The following is a 25,159-nucleotide window of genomic DNA, read 5'->3' on the forward strand; positions in this document are numbered from 1 at the left end:
CACAAAAAAGTAACAATAAAATCAGCAAAATGTAAGCACGGCGTGCTAATAGACGCACGCCGAGCGTCTATTACCACGCCGCACCAAACAAGACTTAATTGGCATAATCACTCGCTGGCTCTGCTATAACAATGCACTGGAGTGTCTCAAAGATCAAATTGTTCCGTTCGAGAGACTACAGTACCTTGCCCTCATATTGCTTTAACAATGCCCCTTGTTCTTTACAGATTTCTCTGTCTTGTTAGTTTCAGTTATGCCAGCGCAACGTTCCATTTCCCAGAGCTCAAGCCGGAGCTTGAAAAGTACCAGGACGGATCTGAGGTATGCGAAATTTTTGTGTGTAAGAAGCCAGCTACTTTTACATCTATCAAAATTAAGATGCACGTAACTTTCGCAAGGTGACTTTAATGTTAAACATTACTCTTACATTCGTTGTGCTCTGTTTTATACTCTCAAAGAGTGAATATAGGTGATTTTTTTATGAAACACTTCAACCATATCACGGGATGTCTATGTATCTTGAGAAAACAAAATGTGTGCTACATACAATAATTCCTAAAAAAGAAGTGCTTCTTCAACAAAACTATCACTTTTATTGTAAACAAAATAAATGAAGTTCCACGTGTGGATACTTAATAAACTCAATGCGAGTTTTTTTCACGAATCTAGGGTTTGTGTGCAAAATTTACCTTACTCAAACCGCTCATATATACTCGAGCAAAGTGGCTGCCTAAAACACGGATTTTCCTCCCCACCGGGGGTGATCTGTAGACGATCACGCAACATTAGAGACACGCTAGTAATTTCTCGGTTAAACTCTACACCGCGACACAAAGAATGCAGACCCTGTAATACACCACAGTTTTTAATCTGCCAACAAATTCGACAGATGGTCACATCCAGAAGCACGCATTTACAGTACTGAATCAAAATTAGAGAGGAACTGACATGCAACCCTCTAAGCCTAGTGTAGAGAATTCAAAATTCAATACGCTGGACAGGCTGAGGCAGGGTTTAGACTACGCTTCAGCAACCACAGAGCTCGCTCTAAATCTAATCAAAGCCTTCCTCTTTGAAAATACCTCCGTCTCCCAGAGCGCCAGAGCATTCTTTCGATGAATTATTTGTGACACTAATGGAAATTGGATCTACACAAAACCGGGAGCGCAAAAAGCGAGAGTCATACCTCATATAGAGATTCAATAGAGTAGAAAAAGGAATAAAAACGATTTCAGGAACACTTGCATCAATAAGAGCATTAACCTATTCTATATTTTCATAGTGGTACTGTATTTTCATCTGAATCGGACCACGTAATTACTTTTTACGACTCCTTTTGTGGATGCTCTCTTTTTTGGTACCGTGCACTGTTCCCGTGCTGTTCTTTTGCGCGCCTTTTTCATTACCCACATCCAGGGTGTCGAACCGAAATTTTTATCGGTTCGGTTCCGGTTCGGGTTCACGGCATTCGGTTTGGTTCCGGTTCAATTCCGGGGAGCAAAAATACCGGTTCAAACCGGTTCGAACCGGTTTGAACCACTAAATTGAGAATATATTTTCCGCGTAAATAGTGTATATACTGGCAATATACACTACTTACGCCGTGAAGCGATTCACTATATAGTTTCTTCGATCGTCCATTCAATTTACTTTTGTTTTTAGGTACAAAAAATATTAATTTCAGTTATTTAATTTGCACGTAAGAGTAGAAGAAAATCTACATTGACATACATAACGTCGTGTTCATACATCCCTTTGTTTACGAGTAAAATATATTTTACCTGAATCGAAACGTTTAAGTACAAGAGAAAAAAGTTGAGCTTGTTGGTACATACCTGTAAATAGATCAGCTTCGAATTTAGAACTATACGGTTTTTTCTTGTCATTTCTTCGTGTTTAAGTAAAATTCTAAAGTTCAAGCTGATCTATTTACACTGTATAAAATGTGGTCGCGAAGTAAGGTAGGTCGTTTGAAATACCCGTGATTGGTACAACTTCGTGTCGCAGTATTAAAAGTAAAACCGTGTCCTTGAACTAAGGAATCAATTACATCACATAAAATTATGAAATGAGCACCTCGTTGCCATATATATAAAAAATAAGGTTTACGATATACACTTCACAATATATATGTATTTGATGACGACCCTACTGAGCTAAAAGCAATGAAATTTTCAAAATGTAACAAACGTTTTAAGATAATTTCTTTCCGTCTACTTTTTATAGAAACACCGAGCGGCAATCCAAATACCTGTTGTTCTAACCAAACATTGTTTAGACTCAGCACCGCATGCATGGGACTAATCATGCAGCAAGATGTAATCGCAATTGTTCACACTAATCTATACGCACCTTCGAACTCAGATCAAAGCTGGCCCAAAATAGCGCTTGCCCCTAGTGAACATTTCCTTATACAGAATAGCTGGCATAGCCTGCCTGTTGAGGCTTAAGGCTCAACAGGCAGGCCAGCATGTTGTCAATAACAGTTGTTCTTGACAAGATGCCGGACAATTTAATTTGCAAATGAGCATCACCCTTGGTAATTGATGATTTTTACACGATAGCGTTAAGGAGCTCATGTCGCAGGAAATCCGATGCCGGTGGCGTGACTAGAAAAGCTATATTGATCGATAGGTTCATGACGTCAGAGCTACATATCCTCGAGCAAGATTTTCAAACAACCCACAATGCTTACGTGAAACGTGACATCACGCGTGGAATGAGTGACTAAAACATGGCATGTAATGTGAATTAAAGGTCGCCGTATGTTTCAAATGATTTTACTTTTGAAAATAATTCCTTTGCCTTAAAGAAAAAGAGAATAAGAATTTTACGCGGGATTCGAACCCACGACTCTTTAGTCGCGAGTCAGACGCCACGCGAGGCACGCTTGCGGGGCAAATGAGTATGCGATGCAGACGAGACCCGTTGACGCTATCGCGTTCCACTTTTAAAGACGAAGCTTAAGCGTCCTTTAAGATTCTTTTTTTATAAGTAAAACTAAGTAGTATATCCCGTTCTACTCGACATGGCAGCTACTTAATTGGACGCTTTCTGACGGTTTGCGTGCTTTATCGTCATAGTTCCGACGCGCGCCCGTGTTTACTTTGTTTTTGTCCAGCCCACAGACCCATAAAAGTAATGTTCACCACATAAAAGAGGCAATAACAGACTTCTATATGTTTGAGAAGTTAGATGTGTGAGGAACACATAGTTATTTAAATTAGCTTCAAAATCAGAAATGTATGTAAGGCCGCCCCATATCACTTACAACGTGCCTGTCGAGGATAAAAACGCCGGAAAGGATTGGCGGAACACCTTTCAAATAATTTGGGGGACATTGCTTTAGAGTGGTTGGCCCTCTGCTTATGTTGTCAAATATTCAGTTAGTAATTAAATATATTTTATATTGATCAATAAATTTTACTTTATAAAGTTCTCATAACCGTTTGAGACCGACGCTGAAGGACGATACTCGAAACTACGCGAGCTGTGGAGTCTGCTTAAAGTGTTTTTCTGCTTGGCTGATTGGCAGTTGTGAAACATCGGATTGCAGGGTTCGCTAAAAAGGACTCTAATGAATTGGAAGTCACATACACGAAATGCTCAAAAAGAGAGAGATAATTAATGTTATTTTTTTCCAAATAATTCCTTGCAGAACGCCTCACTGCAAAAAGAGATGCGTAAAGATGCGCGCCATGCCATTCAGGATTTTGCATAAATATCGCGAAGGACAGACAAAGATTCTTAAAATCTTTGTATAAATCACATTTAATCAGCTTGCATGAGCTCGAAACTTCGCGAAATACTGCCTCGGGAGGCTAATGTTATATTCGGTTTTACCTGCACTTGTTTTGGGCCCTCACTTTACAACACTATGCTACAGTAGTCATGCGCTCTAACATTTCTCTAAGCTGCCGTATATCATCGCGAACTGCTATAAATACTGCACAACTTTACAATTAGGACCTTTATTGCTAGTGTTGCGAGCATCACATTTCAACAGAAAGCTGAACTATTTAGCATGGTATGCACGTGACGTCATCACAGTATAGTCTAGTGGTCATTGCGATTTCTTCTTGCTGAGAAAATCGAATTCGACGGTCCAAAAGGCACGATGCAGGAGGTTCAAGCTCAGTGAAAGCCAAGGATCTGAAAGGCACGTATTATTATTCGTAGTGCATCGTCGTGAGAAACGGCGCGAGCGTCCGGCACGACAAAAACGTGCTTTTTGGCAAGAGCGCTTTTGCAAACAAAGTAGTTTCCGGGGTCACGCTTTTTGGTCTGCGCCAAAGAAGCAGGGAAGAGGAACCTTTACAACACAGTATGCTTTTAAAACTCCCCCCCCCCCCCCCCCCACACACACACACATACACACAGACGCACTTCTTTATACAGCGGTGCTGTTAAGGGCTAGTTTCCCAGTGTCGTGTCCGTCAACGAACAAATGATGACACTAAACTCCGTCATCTATGAATGACGACGACAAACACAACCGGCTTGCCGGTTGTCTGGTTTCCGCCGTCGTTCGTAGAGGGTGGCAACGCTTCCAGCCTTTCCACTCTGGCTTACCGACTTTCGGCCGGCCATTACTTCATTCCGACCATAGTACAGCTTTATTGGTCGTCAACAGAGTGGAAAGACTGAAAGTATTCCTGAGGAATTACCTCCTTCGTTTGTGGCTGTTAATTTGGCAATTTTATTTGACGCTTGTTAACCGCAACCCTTCATTGCTTTTATTTTGCACCCTGTGAAGTTCCAATTGGTCATGAAACGATATCGAATTGGAATGTTCATGACCTTTCCGAGGCGTACTGGTCCTCTGGCCCAAGTGTACTCGCACAGGCCGCCACTGATTCAGAAGCTTCTTCGTCGTGGTGAAATTGCGAAGATTAAACCGGATTATTTCTTTTAGTCTTGCTGTCCCAAAGATTGATGACGTAATTGTGGGATTGAAACCACCCGCCTGTCGACAGTCGAGCGCGGCTCATGGATTGGACACGAGAACTGCGTCAGCACTTGACATCGGCTCGTAACAATCAATGCCTCGGTGGACACTAGGGCAGTGGCTCGTGTAACAACCACTGCGGTCATGAGAATAGCCCAACTCTAACCACGGCGGGACTGGAAGCGCGCGCTCTCTTTCTCTTCTTATGGCCTTTGCAATTGGGGCAATCGCCACCTCCCGCCGCAATTCGCGGGGGGCGCTGTTACCTCACCCCTGGCCTACACTTTGTCGTTTGCACAGAGCGCGTCTGACATGCAGTGTACTTTCAATAAATAGTGTTAAGAAATAACCCCTGACGTTGATAGCTTCCGGAAACATCCATTAGTTTTCCCCTAATAACAGATACAGAAAAATAAAGGACAGAGACAGCGCTGTCGATATCTCCTCAACTCGCAATTTGAACAAGCGGCCACGTGATCTGACGCTAATTATATACCACCAGTGTTTGTCACAGTCATGCCCTCGGCGGCTAGGGTTTGGAAAGCAAAAGCATGGGCAGAGCTTCAGATATTGTTACTGTTGGGCTATTAATTATCATATTTAATTGACAAGAGTTGTTACCCGAATGTTTGGCGACGCCGATTGTCATGAACCCGAGCACTCGACTAGGGGTTATGAAAATCGCTTACGTCACGGTGTCACGTGACCCTCGGGGTGAAATCGTCATGTCATGTTACGTCATGCTGTCAACAAGGTTAATACATCTAATGACTTCCTCAAATTAAATCGAGTTAATGCAGCGAGTCACGTGACATCACTTGAAAACATGTATTGACATTACGACGTCACGTGACAACGTGACACTTGGTTAATCATAGTGCCAATACAAAGGTGCCACGAAAACCCACAATTTCATACATTGGAATTCTGTATATGATGATTTGATCAATCGATATAAATACAGCCGCCAATTTTTTATTCCCATATGTTTATTTTGTGATACTAACAAAAAAGAAAAAAAAAAAGAAAAATTACCTTGAACTGTTTTGAACCGGTTACCGTTATATTTTTTTCGGTTCGGTTACGGTTCAGTTTCAAGATGGTGGCGAAGATTTCGGTTCAGTTCAGTTCCGGTTCGGCGAAAAATAACGGTTCTGTCCCGCTTTTCGGTTCGGTTCGGTTCCGGTTCGACACCGTGCCCACATCTCACGAACGTACCCCTGCCCCCCCCCCCCCCCCCCCCCCCCCCCCCCCATTTTTTCTGGGGCTCAACCCCGTATCCTTTCGTGCTTCTTTTATTATTTTTTTTGTCAATGAAAGAGGGGCAAACATTTTTTTTTTTTTGTGATGTTTTGCTTTTTCGGTGTCCTTGACACTCGCAGCGCCCCAGGGGCGACCGTCGCGGAGATACTTTGGCTTGTTTGGTCCCAACCGCCACGAAGACGTCGCCCATTTACGGCTTATTGTCACCACTGTTGCAGGCGTTGAAGCGCTCTTTGTATTTCGCCGCCCAGCAGGAGGAGCGAGCTCAGGTCAAGTTTTTTTGCGATGTCGGAACACGTGCCTTGCTTACAATTTATTTATTTATTTATTTTTTTTTTCGTTTGCGTTGTCACGTTTTTCATTCCCAGTTCTCAACTTCTTTGCCGCAGCGATATGTCCTCACTTGTAAGTCATCTCCTGACGAAGCCGAGTCCCTTGGCGACAGTGTTGATTAAACTTCGGTTCTTTATTTTTCTCACTGGCATTTTTTCACTTCGTTACATATACGCCTTCGGCCCCTTGGCACCTATGCCACCAGGCCCAATATCTCTCTCTTTCTCTCTATCTCTCTCTCTATATACATATCTCGTTAGAGTGAAGCTGTCGGCAGCATAGAGGACAGGACAGGTGATGACAGAAGCCCGCCCGCCCGCCCGCCCGCCCGCCCGCCCGCCCGCCCGTTGGTCCGTCCGTACACCCGCCCGTCCGTCCGTCCGTCCGTCCATCCATCCATCCATCCATCTCTATATCTATCTATGTCTATCTCTCTCTCTCTCTCTCTTTCTATATATAGATATATATTTAAGAAAAGAACCCTTAGTGAAAACAGCGCCCTTAGTTTTCACTAAGGGTTCTTTTCTTCTATACCCACGCCTCCGGCCCCCCGCCACCATGCCCTTTGTATATATATATATATATATATATATATATATGGTTGGTTTCATCTCAAATCGTGCAGGCAAAAAGGGTCGAATTTTTAATTTCGATGAAAAAAAATATATGGTATGGCGCCGTTTCTGAAACCGCAGTCGCCACAAATCGCAAGTTCGTCGGATTTTTTGTTCTCGACTTATGAATTTTCAAAGAGGCCGCGGCGAAAAGCAGTGTTTTTCACACCCGTCGTGGGTCGGATGTTTCGCTTGACCTCCCGCCGTGGATTTTCAGTCCACATTATATTATCTTTTTTCAAGCACTCTGTGGACACATTTAAAAGGCTCCAATACCATGAAATAATTTTAGGCGTTTTGCTTTTTTTCTGTAAAAATGTCAAAAACGCCTCCTCGGTCAATTGCTGACGAACTTTGACAATTAATTACTGGCGATCTACTTGGGTTACTCCGATATTTTTTATGTCCACGGAGAGCCCAATACACGATCTTTATATTTATTATAAAACTACACGGCTGTATAAAATATCTTTTGCGGTACGTTTACGTTAATATCATGCAAAAACCAAAAAGTACCATTTTTGAAATAGATTTTCTCAAAAAACCCATTTTTTATTTTTTTGTTTTTTTGTTCGAATGTAGGTATGATAGTTTTCTACACAAAAATCAAGCCTAGAAAGTGTATGTTTTGTTTGTATGTTTTATATTTAATCCTCAATCTCGGAAAAAGACGTCTTTGTTTTGCAAGACCTAAGTCAGACATAGCGACCCATGCGTCTCTATGAATTCTAAAAATGTTTTCTTTAATTTTCTTCTGCATTTTGTAATCAATTATAAACCGATTTTGTGGTATTGAATATTTATGTATGTTTTGATAAGAGCGGGAACCGCGAGATACATATCTAACCAAATCAGCAGGCCTAGTAGACTTTCAATAACCAAAAGGCACAGACGTTGTATTGTTTCGATTTATAAACCTTTCACAGTAAACTAGCACGACTAGCTATTAGCTGTCATATTACTAAGACAAAGAAAGTCGCCACATCGTCGATATATTATATACAATTCTTTCCGAAAGCAAACACTGGGGGTTTGTTCACCGCACATCGCACAGGTCACCAGGGAATATCCTTTCACTTCCGTAATACACAAAAGTGGTGACACAGAAACGGTCCGAAACACACAGAGAGTGTGTCATGGAGAGGGGTAGGAAATAAAAATAAATAAATAGGAATTAAATTGTCCAACTCCGATCTTAACGAAAATTGCGTTAAAAAAAAATAAAGTATTTAGGTTCGAGCGGTGGCAAGGCGATAGGTCCACGCCTGGTGGAGTGTCAGGCAAAGAAGTCGACGGCACGTAAAGGTAAAACAGACAAAAAAAAAATCAATAATTTAATAAAGACGGGAAAACTCAGCCGCACATGGCAAGAACAAAAACCAACTCCTCCGGGCATTCCCTAAACGGGACGCAACCAAATGCGTGCGAAAACGCTCTCTACATCACCGCCAGGCCGCTACGCCATGACGAAATAAACCCAACAACTGAACAATGCTAACAAACAGTTAGTAAGAAAACAATGAAAAAAAAAAAAACGTTCAGAAAAAACCGCACCCGAGAAACAAAGTTCAGCGGGGCGAAGAAACACACGCGAGTCGGTCCCACGACACTGAAGTCTGGCAGGATGACGGCGTCCAGATGATGCTCGAATCTGTTCCTCCCTCTATTACGCACATCCACGACGGCTGTGCGGAAGAGTGGCTGTGCGAAAGAAAGTGAAGAATAGATTCGAGCAGGCGATGCGCGAGAAGGTAACCGAGACTATGCCTCAAGCTTCATATCGGGAGAGGAGCTTTCGAGGTAGTTTCTGCAGTTACTCAAACTTTCTCTTTCCCCTTCCCTTTTTCAAAAGAACACGTCAGCCGGCGCTAACTTTTCATCTCGGGAGAAGCCCACTCTTCACAAACGGTTATAGTTGACAAGGAGGCTGACTTCGACAAAACTAGTCTCCGGGCAGAATACAAACACAAGTATATTTACCAACACGCTCGTTTTAATGTCAGTCTCCGGGCTTTGCTGTTTCCAAAAGAGATAACCCTTTATAAGGACAGAACGAGCGGGTTGGTGGGGATAATTAAACTTAAACAGTCCCTTCTCGTTTTCTTTCTTAAGTTTAATAGATAACCCTTCGGTGCTATCGGATCTCCCCGGAGAGAGGGAGAGAGCACGGCCGTTTCAAGGTAAGGATAGGGCGCTCGAGGCTAGGGCAAACAGGCGGTATCGTTTCACGCATGCACGGATGACTGGTTTCAAATTTCCCCACATCCCTAACGAAACCGGCCCATCTTCGTGTGTGCGTCTGCGGGATTTCTGTCCCGCGCCGCCGGTTTTAGCGCGCACGCGGCGTTGTTTTGGCTGGCAGAACAGTTGTTGACCGTCGATATTGTAAGGCCGTGGTGTCCTCATCCTTTCAGGCAACGATTCCTTTGCTTTCCCTTGTGCAATACTCTGACTGACTCCTCCTGGGTGGCTGTCACTGTTCGCCGCGTCAACGACACAATCGTACCATTTCACTCCTCGTGACACAGGGCGTGCTGCTCGCTTTACTGTCACGGGCCGTCCTATCGAACACAACGAGCGCGAAAAATCGTGGTCATCTGCTGGCTCCGAAAGGGCGGGACGTTCATGCAGGCCAATGAGGGCCCCGAATCAATACGATGTCTGCCGACTCCTACACGTTAAAAATTTACGACACCTGCTAGTCTCTTAAGAAGTGTTGCTTTCTCTTCTTGGAACTCCTTCGATGTAGCTTGCCGCCTACAATAAAATTTAAATAATCAATAAATATAACAGGGTGGAAATGCTGTATTTCATTTTTATGTGGCAACGTTGAAAAAAAGAAAAAACTATTTCCAAGCTTGTGAAGACGCGCCATTCGGAAGTCCATTTCGAGCCGTAAAAACACGTTTTTGTACGATATTGATACTTAAATATAAAACATACAAACAAAATATACACTTTCTCGACTTGATTTTTGCGTAGAAAACCATCACATCTACATTTTAACAAAAAATAAAAAAATAAAAAATGTTTTTTTTTTAGAAAATCAATTTCAAAAAATGGTACTTTTTGGTTTTCACATAACATTAACGTAAACGTACCGCAAAGAATATTTCATACAGCCGTGTCATTTTATAATAAATATAAAGAACGTGTTTTGGGCTCTCCGTGGACATAAAATTTATCGATGCAACCCAAGTAGATCGCCAGTAATTAATTGTCAAAGTTCGTCAACAATTGACCGAGGGGGCGTTTTTGACATTTTTACAGAAAAAAAGCAAAACGCTTAAAATTATTTCATGGTATTGGAGCCTTCTAAATGTGTCCACAGAGTGCTTGAAAAAAGTTAAAATAATGTGGACTGAAAATCCACGGCGGGATATCAAGCGAAACACCCGACCCACGACGGGTGTGAAAAACACTGCTTTTCGCCGCGGCCTCTTTAAAAATTCATAAGTCGAGAACAAAACATCCTACGAACTTGCGGTTGTGGCGACTGCGTTTTTAGAAACGGCACCATAACATATATTTTTTTCATCGAAATTAAAAATTCTACCCTTTTTGCCTGCACGATTTGAGATGAAACCACCCATATATATATATATATATATATATATATATATATATATATATATAGGGATATATAGATACCGGGTGTTCATTTTTAATTCGAACAGATTTATTTTTTAAAAAAGCCGTGAAAGTTACACTTATGCAGCTCGTGAAGGTGAGTTACGCGGCCAGTGAGACATATTATAGGGGGCTAATCGTAACGATCAGTTGGCTACTTAACTAAAATTCGATACTTAACTTTTAATTATTGAAAATTGACATATGGTTCCAACTAAAACTTGCTCAGCGTCATCGAAAACCACTAAATCAGTCATTTTCAGAAAGACTTCGAGCGCGTGAGAAGCGTAGTAGTGCGCTAAAGTTACCACTCGTGGAGCAGGTACAAGGCTAGCTGTTGCGATAAGGCGCCCGCGCGATTTTTCCGTCTCTTATCTAGCCCCAGCCTTGTACCTGCTCCACGAGTTGTAAGTTTAGTTCAATACTACGCTTCTCATGCGCCGAAAGTCTTTCTGAAAATGACTGATTTAGTGGTTTTCGATGACGCTGAGCAAGTTTCTAATTGGAACCACATGTCTATTTTTATTAATTAAAAAGTTAATTAACGAATTATAATTAATTAGACGACTGATCGTTACGAATAACCCCCTATAATATGTCCCCCTGGCCGTATAACTCACCTCCACAAGCAGCATAAGTGTAACTTTCACGGCTTTTTTGAAACAAAGCTGTTAAGCTTAAAACAAACACCCGGTATATATATATATATATATATATATATATATATATATATATATATATATATATATATATATATATATATATATATATATATATATATATATATATACAGGGTGTTTCACGAAAAGTGTACAAGTTCGATATTGCGAAAACGACTCACTGCAACAAAAAAGGCTTGAATTGTTTTGGTCCTGGGCCAGGGGCCTATTTAGAAAAATTATGAAAGTCCGGGATAATTAGATGGTTAATTCTTTTTGTGCAATTAACTTTTTAATATTGTGTTTAAGGGCATGGTTTAAATGAGAAAATTGCTCAGCATCATCGAAAAACACTAAATCAACAACTTGCAGAACAATAGAAGGCACGCGCAGCATTTTACGGCTCTCTGAAAAACCGCACAAATTCGATGTTTTTTTTTTTAAGTTTCGGTATGCAATCGGAGCGCATCTCGGCCATGACGGCACCGCGCCCCGTGGAGAAATAGTGCAACCAACCTCTGCTGCGCTGTCCTCGCGCAAAGCAGCAGAGGCTGCTTTGCGCGAGGACAGTTAATACCGTATTGGATGTATCAACTCAGACGTCCTAAATATACATTTACATAGGCATCTGCGTTTGGTACTTTCCACTGAGTTATTTCTGATGCCTTTTTCTCTGCAATCACAACCTTTAGGTGTACCCGCTTACCGAGCCATTTTACGAGCTGTACAGGAACTACGAGGAAGACCCATTTCTGGGCACTGCCAAATGCGTGAAGTTCAGTCAGGTGGGCCCAGAAGAGGATCGCGGATACCCGATATTAGCTCAGTGGGGAGAGGACAACCAGTCGATGTAAGTGGCATTTCAGAACGCATCATGCACCATCAACTGCAGGCACTCGTAAAGGCTCTCGCGCAGTGAACACCAGAAAAAAAAAAATTAGAAGAAGGAACATCACACCCAAAATTCACGAATCCAGTTGCTGGCATCGGTTATTAAATTAGCTCGTTATTTTCGCTATTAGTGCTGAGAAATCCGTTAATCAAGAATTGGAATACATTAGGTAAATGCCCACTATGTGAATACGAGGATGACATCATGTCGCATCGAGCAGGTCATTTTCTCCCAGCTCCTATCTTCAAATGGTTCCAGGCGTAACACGCATCGCTAATAAAGTCGTCCTTTAAATCCTCAGCTGCTGGCATTTGCAAGATTGTTGGTATTATTTTCCGAGGCAGAGGTCTATGTCTTATAATTTTATTAGCTTGTATCCACCCCTCAATGCACATTAAATGAAAGTTATTGGTTCTTGCGTGCATGTGCTAAATTCATGGCTCGTTTTAGAGCACAGATTCGTTGTGGGCATTACATACATTGCGTTCACGAATAGTAGTGCAAGCCTCTCTCACGCAAGTTATCTCACTAAGAGTTCTGTCACATCTGCTTGGTCCACAGGATTGCATATGCAAAACTTGAATCCAGTGAAGGGTACACAGCAAAAAACATGGTAGTCTATGCGGTGGAAGGTGGTAAGTAGGGTCGTGCTGCTTATAACCATGAACTGCATCCTTAGAAAGATAAAATATAATGCTGACGTGGGTATAAAAATTACAGCGATATTCACCCAAAATACTTACGTTGCAAGGAATCTATCATTTATGAAGCGATGATTTTTATTTGTTTACGTTATATTTAAAAGTTGCTTTGGGGGAATGAAGTACGTCCTGCTCAACGATTGGTATCACCCACCCCTCACATATTATTAAGCACTACGGAAGGAAAGCAGCTGGATGCTGTAATTCGGTAATTTAGAGCCTACACTCTAAACCCTGCGCGTTTACGGTGCGCAAATTAACAGTGCACCGAGATGCCGAAAAATAGCATTCGTCTAATTCTATAACAGGTACAGCGTGCGAATCCGGTGAATGAACCCGTAAACGGCACTGTGAATACTGCCTTCAGTCGCTCAGGTGTCCTTTATGTTCTCGCAAAAATGCTGAACTTCTAGTACAGTAGCCCAAACGTGGGACGAAATAGTTCTATCCAGCGACTGTTGTGCTCTTTCTGGAAAATTATAATACAATTAAAAAAATCACCCAACAGCCACAGAGGATAGGCAATTTTTCGCTGATCGTTGGGTTCCAGGTTTGATTATATGTTAGGTATCGCTGTACATGATGAATTTACCCAAGGATGGGGTTCTCTATAGGACGTCAGAAATAAGAAAAAAAAAAAGAAAAAAACGTAGTTATATTTTCGTGGGCCGAAGGGGCCCTTCTATAGACAATACACAACAAAAAGCAGAAAGGGAGGCACTATGGAACACTTTCAACATATGAAATTCCGTTTACAATTACTGCACAAACGTAATTGGTTTCCAAACTTCCGATTGGGCACAACCTAATACTTACCCAAGTTTAGGAAATACAAGAAACTGATTCTTTAAACTACGGGTGACAGCGTTTAAAGAAGCAGGAAGTGCAAGTGAGTTTAGAACCTCGGAAATAAACAAAAAAAAATATACGCCGTTCGAAGCTTAAAGGATAAAATACAAAAATATATAAAACCCGGTTCTACAACCAATAAAAATTGCTACACAAGGAACTCCTTCAATTTTTCATAGACACGTGAAACTTATTCGTGGGTCAATGATGTTATTGGTTCTTAGCTTTTACTAGACGATTGTGCTCATTCCTTTCAGTCCCTAGTAGTTCAGTACAGTTCAATAAAGGCGCACAATTATTACACTAAATGAAGTGTTGGAACACTTCTGCACACAGCTCTCTACTTTTTATGTAAACTTTTTGCGCATTCGACTTGTCATTAATGCAATGTTTTGTCTTTAAACGTCACAACCTCCAAACCAAATGGAATTCATACACACTTCAGGAGGTACCATCGATATTTCTAACCCTGTGTTGTTTCAGTATGCCCCTCTGAAAGGAAGTGAATGGATTTAATTTTTTCAAGCAATAATAACGGAAATCGGTGTTTAGGTTGAATTTATGACCCGCGTAGTTTAGGTAAAGGGGTAAAATATAAAATAAACAAATACAACACGTCTTAATTGGTTGGTATCCTTCGGGAACTTCTTTCTTGGATAAAAAATGTTCAAATGTTGCTATTATACATATTCAGTACAAAAGGTGGTGACATATTGTATCTCCACTATTGCGTAAAACATTAATTTTGATTGCGAATTTTGCTACAGTTGTCGGACAAAATTGCGCATTAATGCCTTCATAAATCACCATAAATTAACGTTGCATAGAAAATAAGGAACCGTATTTGGAAGTGTCAAAACACTGGATCAGTTCTAAGAACTGTGTTCCTGTATTGAACTCTGCTCAAGTAGTATTGGCCGAAAGGAATTACCCCACGTGTTTGCTGAGAGAAAGAATAACAATATTGAAGCGTGGCACTCTGGGGAATAAGCCTTCCTGGTATTTTGATTTGCTTTGCAAGAATAGTGTTTGCCTATTCTTTTTGTCGATTGTAGTACTGGGTTCGAGTAATCATTTTCTTAGAACCTTTATGCTTTTGTGAGAGTTTCTTTATTTATATTCTACATTGTACGCCCTAGGGCATCCACTGATTTCAATGGCCTAGTAATCCGGAGGTCAGTAGCTGAAACTAGTTTCTTCCTGTTTTGCTTTGCGTCTTCTGTGATATGACGTATTTTTAAGTCCATTAAATTGATGGCTTTCTTAAGTTCTTTACTGTTTAGGTCGTTATTTAGAAGAAAAAAAGCCCTTCTTTCGAAAATTCCCCATGTATTTTTTTTTTCTGCACGAGCCAGTTTGAGCTCTCAAATATTTTTTAACGAGTGTGCATTTGTCCATTTCTCAGTAGGAGCTTATGATATTGTGTTGCTTATGATGTCGTGGCAACAAAACTGCCGGTGCTGGCATGCTATGCCATCGACTATCAAGGGTCGCAAGGAAAGACGCACGGACAAATTTCGGGGAGAGGATTCCCTTATAAACCTTTCCCTGCTTTAAAAATGCTCTTGGCGATCATATCTGCGTTTTACAGCCAAAGACGCGACGGTAGGCATTTTGATATCGAGTGTTTTGCGTTCGGCCTAATATATCATTACCCATTTTCAATACTTAATCATATTTCAGTGGATGGGTCACTGCCCTTATACGTTACATTCTTGGAAGTCGGCAACTGCGGAATAATAAGGAACGCCTACGTGAACGGTACGTGTGAATTTTTGACGTTTTATAAAATGTTCAGAGTCTCAGTATTTTTCTTTGTTTTGTGTTGCAATACATGCGAGTCTCTCCCGCGAGACCACACAATATACGTGTTAGCTGGCATAGCGTTATTATGCGTAAACCCGAGGAAATAAAATGGTAATAAACAATCGGTTTCACACCATGTCGGGGATGCCTGTCAACCGTTTTGTCTTTCAGTTTCATTTATATAGATGGTGAAAACAAAAATCTATTTACTCTCTAACATCGTACTCATTACTATATTTTCATTAGATATATGATTAAACTTACTTGTAATTGTGAATAAAAGGCTCCAATACCATATGCCTGGAAAATGCATTATCAGTTGCTGTACTCATGGCAAAAGGTTGCAATATTGACAAACGGAATGACAACCGCCATGGCTATTATTTCTTCTCCAAAAACATCAAAGCAAATTGCAAAGCTCACCTGTCAGTTACTGCATTACACTGTTTTATGGGCGAAAGCATGGTTTGACGCGAGCGAACGGTAAGCCATATGTTACACAGATGTGGTTTAGTTTATTTTGTTATAGGGCTACGTGTCAAGTAATTTGATATATCGTGTGCATTAAGATACATTGTACAGCGCACATATTCTCACATTACAGAGGATTCATGCTGTGTCGTCGTTCCCGAGAGTCATCTTGGACAGGAGACGGTCATTTGCGACTTCGTGTACGACCTGTTGTGTGGTAGTTATAAGTACCAACTCTATGACGAAAGTTGTAAATGGTGAATGAATAATATTCACCTGTCTCGCCGTTTACAAGAATTATTTGTCCAAGGCACTCCACAGTTTAACATCATGGATTTCTTGGCCATTTTGTTTACGTGCCTGTTTCTTTCTCTGTCTGGTTGTTCTGGTGGTGGAGCCAGTCCTTAATAAAGGAGGCTTGGGTTGGCCGAAACTTGTACCTCGCCTTTTTGTAGTAAGGGCAGTTCCACTCGAGGTGGTATATATCCGCGGGTTCATGTGTGTCACCTTGGCGCACCGGCTATACCTTTTGCTTCTGCTCCGCTTGGCCAACTTGACCGCAGTACGAGCGGCATCCGCCATGATGCGAGCTAGGCAAGTATTGTCCTTACGGCGGGGTCCCTGAGGCAGGGAGTAGGGTTTGGGAGAATCCTTTCCCACAAGGTGATTTTGTTAAGTTACTTAATATTTGTACTGTCCAGTTGGGTGTGATCATGGGATTTGTTGCTCAGGGAAAATGAGGCAGGATATACGTGGTCGTATTTCAGTGGACCCGAGCCAACGTCCATGTGGAATAATGAAAGGGACTCGCGAGCGAGCAGATGGGCGTCGTCATTTCCGGGGATTCGAACATGGTTAGGTATCTTGACGTCGGTGCCTTGCTTGCTGTGCTCGGCATCCATTAAAGTATTTCACCTTGCCGTTTGCCCTGGCTGCCTTGTTGTATCCTTCTAGTGCATCTCTGCGTTAAAAAATACCACAATTAAAATATGTTTTAAATGCATTTAATACTTGCATTATTTCGTATCGTTTGTCCGAATTCAAAATGCATCCTTGTATACACATTTATATTTCCAATACTTTAAAAATATGGCAAAAAGTATATTCTAAGCGCATTATATGTGTAATAAAATGTAAATCAATTTATATGTATAAAACAATTGAAATGTATTTCGCATCCTCTCACATTATTTTGGCTTATCAGTACCCTCTATTTTCTTATTTTCAATGTCATTGAGGCAAATATAGAGGATATTCAATTTATATGAATAAAATAATGTATTTAAAATGCATTTCTAAAGTACTAACAATGTAGATATGTATCTATATAAATTTGAGGTGCGTGTGGAATATGTATTTTAATACACGTATTTTCAGAAATATATATTTAGGACAAGACTAAAACTGAGAAGAGTTTTTTTGTATACATTTTATGCAAGTGGTAATACAATATACACTTTAAATGTATTTGATATATTTTGCACATATTTCAATTCTATTAGTTTTCGCTAAAGGATGGGATTCGTAATGATGCTATACCCTTTAGGCCCGATTCTGTGTCGCTGCTGTAGGACTAGGCTAGGGACATGCGGATGGCCTCCAACTCTCCTCAAATAAACGCTGTGCTTCCTGGGAGGGGTTGCCCGGGCCAGTTTACTTGAAGCCGGTTAACTTAAACCGCAGTGAAAAGTTAACCGCATTTCCTTATGAGGGGGAATTTCAGGTCACGTGACCGGCAGAGTAAGGAGGTCGGGGAAACATGGCGGTGCCCCTGCGAGCGAGAGTAGCTCGCTTTGAAACTAATATATCATAGTAGCTGTTATATCGGAGGCGTTAGTAAGCAATCAAAGGTGCAGGAGGCTTTCGCTTTGCCTTACCTCACTTACAACGCAGAACATGAGCAATGAACTTGCCGTATATTTTAGAAAGTCTTCTGATTCCGGTCAATCTTAAGCATAAATGAACGCAATAATTGTCGGCATGGCAACGTCTTTCGAATACTATACTGGACTGCCTTGGCTCAATCGGCCGGATATTGATGCCACGCAGCAGACAGCGTCCCGATCAACGAGGTAGAGGGGCTTAGAGCGATAAACCGAGTGCCGGTCTGCAGTCGAAAGTGAACCCCATAAGGCCGCTGCCATTGTACGCAAATGTGACCACTCGTCATGTGACCAAACCAAATATCTGACGTCACAGGAAAGATGGCAGCGCCCAGGTAACGGCTGGCCCCAGCAGGGCCGCAGCTTGTCGGATGGTTTGTTCGTTGTCATTCATCTCGGCGAGTTGATTTTAGATGCGGAAGCCGTTATATGAGGCCACTCATAAGCGACTTCAAAGTTCAGTGTGGCATAGGTATAACGGGAAAATACGGAGGAAATTGCTGGTGATCGACGGGGATATGTCAACGAAAGAGATAATCGGCCCTGCGTTGCTCGGACATCGGATTGAGTCGGATATCGCTCGGATAAAGTTTAAGGCGACGTTTCTTTGCTCTCGTTGAGCATTGGAATCTTCGAGGCCTGCAGCGAAGTGTGTGCAATGTATCTGGATACACAGTTTGACTACAGAAATTGTGTGAGTCGTGCTTGGCAGTGTGCAATCGTGGTGCCGCTTCGTTCAAATAACGGAAGGCTCACTTTGGTTGTGCGGCGCACCGGAGAGCTGCCTTGAAGCTGGTAGGTCCCGTACCGTGCTAAAAGATGCTGTACTGCTTCCAAAATTGTTCCGGTGGAGGCGTGCACTTTCAGGGAGCACAGGTGTTGCAGTTGGTATTGATTCTGCTGGCCTGTCGCACGTTTCGTGGACACAAACGTTTCATCAACACTTGTTACGCGAATTGCAAGCTGTACGGACATCTCACCGAGCGTGTTACCTACCCAGCTCACCCGTTGACGCCGCTTTGCGGCGACAGTCTGCAGTGGCTTGTCACCAGAAAAGTGGTCTCACATCCATTTCAGTTCAGTTAGGCAGTCGTCAAACTCCGAAGGAGAAGATTTATTCCGACAGTATGCCACCAAAGCAATGCAGCTTCTTTAGTGGTCAGGATCGACTTTCTTCTATCAGTTTTGTTATATTGTCACGGATGCTTGTTCCAGTCCTATGTTCTATAAATATTTACTATTCTGGAAAGTTCCAGGCCATGCTCGGCTGTCATCGTATGTTCTGGTGAAGCTGCTGGGTACTTTACCTATAGCCCTTCCCTATGTGTGCACCCTGGCGGCTCCTCAGCTGAGTTGCCCGATAACGGGACACGGGTGGCGGGCTATCCCGCGTCATAAACATCTGGCGAAACGTGAACCAAGTCCCATCCCGAGCCGGACAAAAAATCCGAGACACCGAACGAGTACAAGAACGAACCTCGCAAATACACCACGAAGAACCTGGAGTCCGAGCCAGTCGCTACTACCAGGAAGAACCACCGGAATTCGGTCTCCTGCCAGAAAAGCCGAAGCTGACTAAGCCACTCAAAAAAGATATGCGAAGTACAAATAAATCGGTTACCGTGCTGTCCTCTGGAGTTACAGTTATTGAAACGCAAGCGTCCGCTAGCGCTTCAACACTAAAAAATTTGCATGGAGATATTGTGACATCTGGGACAGTGTTATCTGTGGTGACGGTGCGCCTTTCTGTTCTTGAGGCTCGTTGCGAAAATGCCGAAAATAGACAAAGGCGTAACAACTTGATTATTCATGGCTTACCTGATACAGATAGTGAAAAGTGGGCGATCACTGAACAAGTGGTCCTAAAAATGTGTTCAGAGAAGCTTGGCCTTAGTTTAGATCAAAGCTGGATTGAACGTGCCCACAGATTGGGTCGTTTTGGTCCGAACAAAAACCGCCCAGTAATAGTAAACATGTTGTCTACTACGCACAAGGATTTGATCCTTAACGATGCCCGCAAGTTAAAAGGTACGGGATACTCCGTAAATTAGGATTTTTCCCCAGCAGTGCGTGAAGCACGACGAGTTTCGCTCACCTTTGCGAAAGTTCAAAGTGAAAGATTTAAGCTTCGTTATAATAAAACTTCCATTGGTAATAACGCTTTTGTTTATGATCCTGTGTGCAGCAATAACCCAGCATGAAGCTGGGCATGCTGGGACCAACTTGTGCTGTTTTTTTTCAATAGGGCCATACAGGTCAAGCTCATTAATCTTACATAATCAAAACAAAATACAAACCGCAAAAAAAATATGTGTGCTTGATAAATATAATTCTAGGTCTACGATGGTGACAATAGATGATGGTAGGCTGTTTCAGTCTTAGAGGGCTTGAGGAAGGAAAGACTGATTGAATGCGTTCGTTCAATCGGAAATGCGTTCGATTGTGCAGGAGTTAAGGCGAAACGATGTTTTGTCAGGAGGTGATAACAACGAGTTTTTGAGGTCGGATCAATGATCTTAGACTCTACGAAGAAGAGAGAGGCGAGAGAGTTTTCTGGGGAGCTGCAAAGAGGACTGCGTTAGTTGGACTTTTTAAGGCGAATACACTGACTGAAAAATAAAAGGTGGACAAGATGAAACGAGCGGCCCGGTTTTGTACTGCCTACAGGTGGTTGATGAGGTGGGCCTGCCTGATGGTGACTCCCAGGTGGAGCCTGCATATTCTAATTTTGGTTTGATGAACGTGTCGTACGCCATTTTGCGGACTAGTGAAGGAGCACCGTGCAGGTTACGTCGGATGAAGCCTAGAGTTCTCGATGAGTCGGCATGTATGGCTTGAGTTCCATGACAGGTCTGATGTTATTCTTTCATTAACGGTTTCGATTAGGTCAGAGTCAAGGAAGTACTGATGATTTTTTTCTGGTGAAGCGAAGTAATTTGCATTTGGATTTGTTTAGTGACATCAACCAGGTGTTCCACCATTCGTTATTTTTGAGGAGGTCAACTTTTAGCTGGCTGTGATCATGCAGACATGTTACTTTGTTATGGACGACGCAGTCGTCTGCGAAGAGGAGAATTTTAGAGGAAATGGTGAAAGGAAGTTATTGACCAATATTACAAAAAATAGTGGCCCGAGAACGAACACTCGCAGAACACCAGAGGAGACATTTGTTAAGGTGGACACGTGATTAAAGGAAGTCGTGTATCCATGCAAACACCAAAGGAACAAAGTGAAGAGAGGACAGCTTGGAAAGGAGGCATTGATGGGGGACACGGTCAAAACCTTTGGAGAATCCACGAACGACCGCGTAGGTCTCAGCATGGCACTCGATTTTAGTGTGTAGGTCATGGACGGAAGTCTCAGATCTGCGTCTCACAGGATAGTCATTTTTGGAATCCATATTGATGGATAAAAATTAAAGTGTTTGTTGTTAAGCGAGTCATGAGGTAAGAGTAAAATATGTGCTCAAGCAGTTTGGATAAGAAAGGTGTTAGGGATATCGGGCGATATTTAGCGAGAGCGAATTCTCTGTATTGAAAACTGAGACAAAGTTGCAGTTTTTTTAATCTGAATGAGGGCGGGTATCAAACGGTTGATTATATATGCGTGACAAAACTTCACTAGACATAGTGCGTTTTTTTTTTTAGAATTTTAGAATTGATATTGTCAGAACCAGCTGACGATGTGAGTTTTAATTCGTCTTTTAGGTTTACAATACCGGCAGTGTCTATATTGATAGTGGGCATTCGCTTGTAAAGCTCTTCCGTGAGAGTAGGGACAGTGGCTAAGCACTCTACACCGAAAATCGAGGAAGAGTAGTGGTTTAGCACATCAGGGTACTCGCTCTCAAAGAGGAGGTCGAAATTTTTATGGGTAAGATGGTCTATAGGGTTATTAGTTTTTAGAGCGGCAATTGCAAAGAAGCTGAGATATATGATTTGTGTGCTTGGTGACCAACTTATTAAAATAAAAAAAACTATCAACTCTATAACTATATTCGGTATGCGCTTCCGCTTCCATACATGTCTAGCTTTTATTTCAGCAAACTTGCAGCAGAGGTAGCGGCCAACGGCCGAGCGCGCTCTCTCGTGATGTGGCCGCGCCGCAGCCTTCCGGAGTTTGGCTGCGCGGGCTTTGCGGCCGCCGTTCCCTCTTACCGACGACCGTGCCGGTGCGTGTGCTGCGCCGCCATGGAGAGGGCTTCTCTGGTGGTGTTCATCGGAACCACGGTGCCCGAGAGCCAATGGGAACGTCGTTTCTTGAAACTATGACGCGCGCCAGCCACTGGGAGCCTATCAGAGTTCTGTTCCAGAAGACAGGCCTCGTTCCATTGGGACAGAGGAAGGTGCCGTTTGACGCGGCTTCAAAAGGTGGTGACGTCGGTTTCATTCTATGGGACAGTTAATGGTTTCGCATTAAAAGGGTATGAATGGCCTGGTCGGTACCGTGTTTAGTTCGCAACCGAAGTGTCCTGGGTTTGACCACGCTCCTCCTAAACTTTTTCGATTTTTTTTTCTTTAAGGCAAATGAATTACTTATGAACTGATTACAATTTTCCGGTCCCACATACGCCGACACCGACGCCGACGCCGGCTTTTCTGCGGCACGAGCTCCTTAAAGCTATCCCTTCAAAAATGGATTCTAGAGGGCTGCCTTGATGGAACTGACACAATAGGATGCATCTCAAAACCCGGCGCATCGTTTGCATTAGAGTGCTCGCGACATATTAATATTTAAAACTAAATTAGCTGATTGATTTATGTTGATTAGTCAGTTTTGCGCATCCTATGAAAAATATTGGTTTGCTCGGTAGGACTGCGATCAATGCTGCGTTGGTTCGGCAGGCGTAGCCTGGACCATTTTTGGGTGAATCTTTGCAGAATTTGTCTGAAACTTCCTGTATAGGCGAGAGGTGTATTATGCCGACATGTCCTCTCCGCGCCTCAAACATGATATGCGCTATCGTGATGATGACAGTATGAAGTTTTAGTAAATTGTTTTGGCGCTACGATAACGTTACCCGAACAGGAAACAATGCATGTACAAAGATACCGACGGAGCATCAGATTGATCTATCTAAGCATAACAAAAACACGATGTAATGAAATTCACAACTCACATCTGATAAAACACTCTCTGCTGCCGTGCCAATTACACGACGACAAGAACTTTGTAAACTATGAAATTTTTAGGTGGAGGGTGTACCGGAGACCACAAGGGCATGCTTTACCAAAGTAAAAGCATCCTACGTGTTTGCAGCCTAAAGTGCTGGCATGGCAGAAGCCATCGAAACGCCTAAAGCTCGACCGCGCACATGCAGGTAAAGTGCTATTGCTTTGACAGTTGCCATGGGAAATGCATAAAAAAACGCAGTATTGAATTGAGTCAACAATATCTTTATGAGAATGTCTTACGTTTTAAAGAAACCTTCACACCAAATCCATGCAGATTATTTGTGTTCATAGCTCAAACTAGTGGTGTGTCCACAATCGGCTGCAAAAGTTTGCGGGGGCGCGGGAGCGTCAGCCTAAATGACTGGTTTTGCCTTCTGACGGGGCGCGGCCGCTTTCGAATTTCACACTTCGAGAATGCGGTTTCTTTCGTGCTGGCCGTCAAGGCTTTCTTACTTGCTTCCGCCTGCACGTGCATGAGATAACCGGGACCGGCACAAGGGGCCTCGCTGTCAGCCGACATGCCATTCGTCTGCCTCGTCCATCGTTATGGGTGACCAAGCTCACGCATGCTACAGATAACATTGAACGGCACCTTGCGCCAATCCTTGTTATCTCTCGGGGGATAGGGATCGAACAGAAGAGAGCGAAAAAAACAACAGCCGCATCTCCACGTGGTGAATGATGTTGATTGGGGCGAAGCTCTGGAGGTGCTTGTCTGCGTAGACGCTGATCCGCAGCATGCTGAGCCTTTCGTTCGTTTTCATACATGTCATGCTGCGGTCAAATGCTCAAATGCGTATATAACCACGTTCCATACCACACATTCTCTTTCTGACATGGATGAAAACGAACGAAAGGCTCGGCATGCTGCGGCTCACCGTCTCACCACCAGAGCTTCGCCCCAATCAACATCCTTCACCACGTGGAGATGCGTTTTTTTTTTTCGTACACGAGCACGGGAGCACGGGCTCACGTGCTCGTGACCCGACGGCGGACGGACGTACGGACATGGCTAGCCCCTAAGGAGCTTCGCCCCTAACACATGACCACGAACAAGAAAGAACACGCATGCGCAAAGCGGCAGTCTTGATAGCGGCAGCGCGACGTCAGTAGGAGCAGCCAGTGTTTTCGGCTGCCGCTCCCGTGCCCCGCAAGCTTTTGTGCCTCTGTATATTACTGATGCGGAGTTGCCACTCCGGAGTTCGAATGATTCTCGAATAATTCCTTACTTTTCGCGACCCCGGAATGAAATGAGAATGGAATGCCAGCAATGCTGTGGGGAATGGAATGGGAACAGAATTACATGCCTTTTCCCCGGGATGGAGTGGGAATGAAACGGGCTCGTTTCTTATCCGAGCTATGTCGATTTTCATTTAGGGCCAGCGTGCTGATGGCGAAATTCGCTAGCGGATGGAAAGTTGCTACAGCATCATTGCCCCGGAGGTTACTGACGGCTTGATTGTCTCTCTGGCTTATCCTCCTTCGAGGAGAAAAATGGCGCGTCCTCCGTGAAGACACCAAAACGGAATAGTTGTAGGCGATCAAGATGTCGTTCATGGCGTTGTGGCACGCGACAGAGAGGCAGTTATAATCATGCGCGATTAGCAGGCAGATTTTAACCATAATGTCGTATCGAGCCCAATCCAAAATCCGGAACCAAAATTTATATTTTTAACTGAACCGGGACAAAACTAAAACCCAGATCAAATATTTGATATTGAAGCGGCACCAAAACGCAACCGTCGTCTCATGCGGCGGTTACCGGTACATTGGTAATGGTTCGGCGTTATAAAATGTGAGCCGCGCCTTTTTTTTTTTTTTTTTTTTGCAGGTGGCGGCGAGAAGCAAAAAAAATATATATATATTTGCGACTGTGCCGTCGAGTTACCTGCGGTTGATTGAACGCCGTTTCATCGAAAAACGCTTTAGAGAACGG

At 42.9% G+C, this 25,159-nt stretch overlaps 1 protein-coding gene and 1 pseudogene across 1 annotated transcript; one reads left to right on the forward strand and one right to left on the reverse strand.

The window, feature by feature from the left end:
• The first annotated feature begins 207 nt into the window (after positions 1–207).
• LOC115310295 lies at positions 208–16,427 on the forward strand. The gene is made up of 5 exons (XM_040206257.3): positions 208–321; positions 12,140–12,297; positions 12,901–12,974; positions 15,573–15,650; positions 16,300–16,427. Exons 1-5 carry the CDS (start codon positions 208–210, stop codon positions 16,425–16,427), a joined length of 552 nt encoding a protein of 183 aa, XP_040062191.1.
• A 640-nt stretch (positions 16,428–17,067) lies between these two features.
• LOC120842543 overlaps positions 17,068–25,159 on the reverse strand; it is a 145,971-nt pseudogene continuing 137,879 nt past the window's right edge.

This window comes from Ixodes scapularis, unplaced genomic scaffold (assembly GCF_016920785.2).
Source record: "Ixodes scapularis isolate PalLabHiFi unplaced genomic scaffold, ASM1692078v2 PGA_scaffold16__2_contigs__length_2301149, whole genome shotgun sequence".
Classification (NCBI taxonomy): Eukaryota; Metazoa; Arthropoda; class Arachnida; order Ixodida; family Ixodidae; genus Ixodes; species Ixodes scapularis.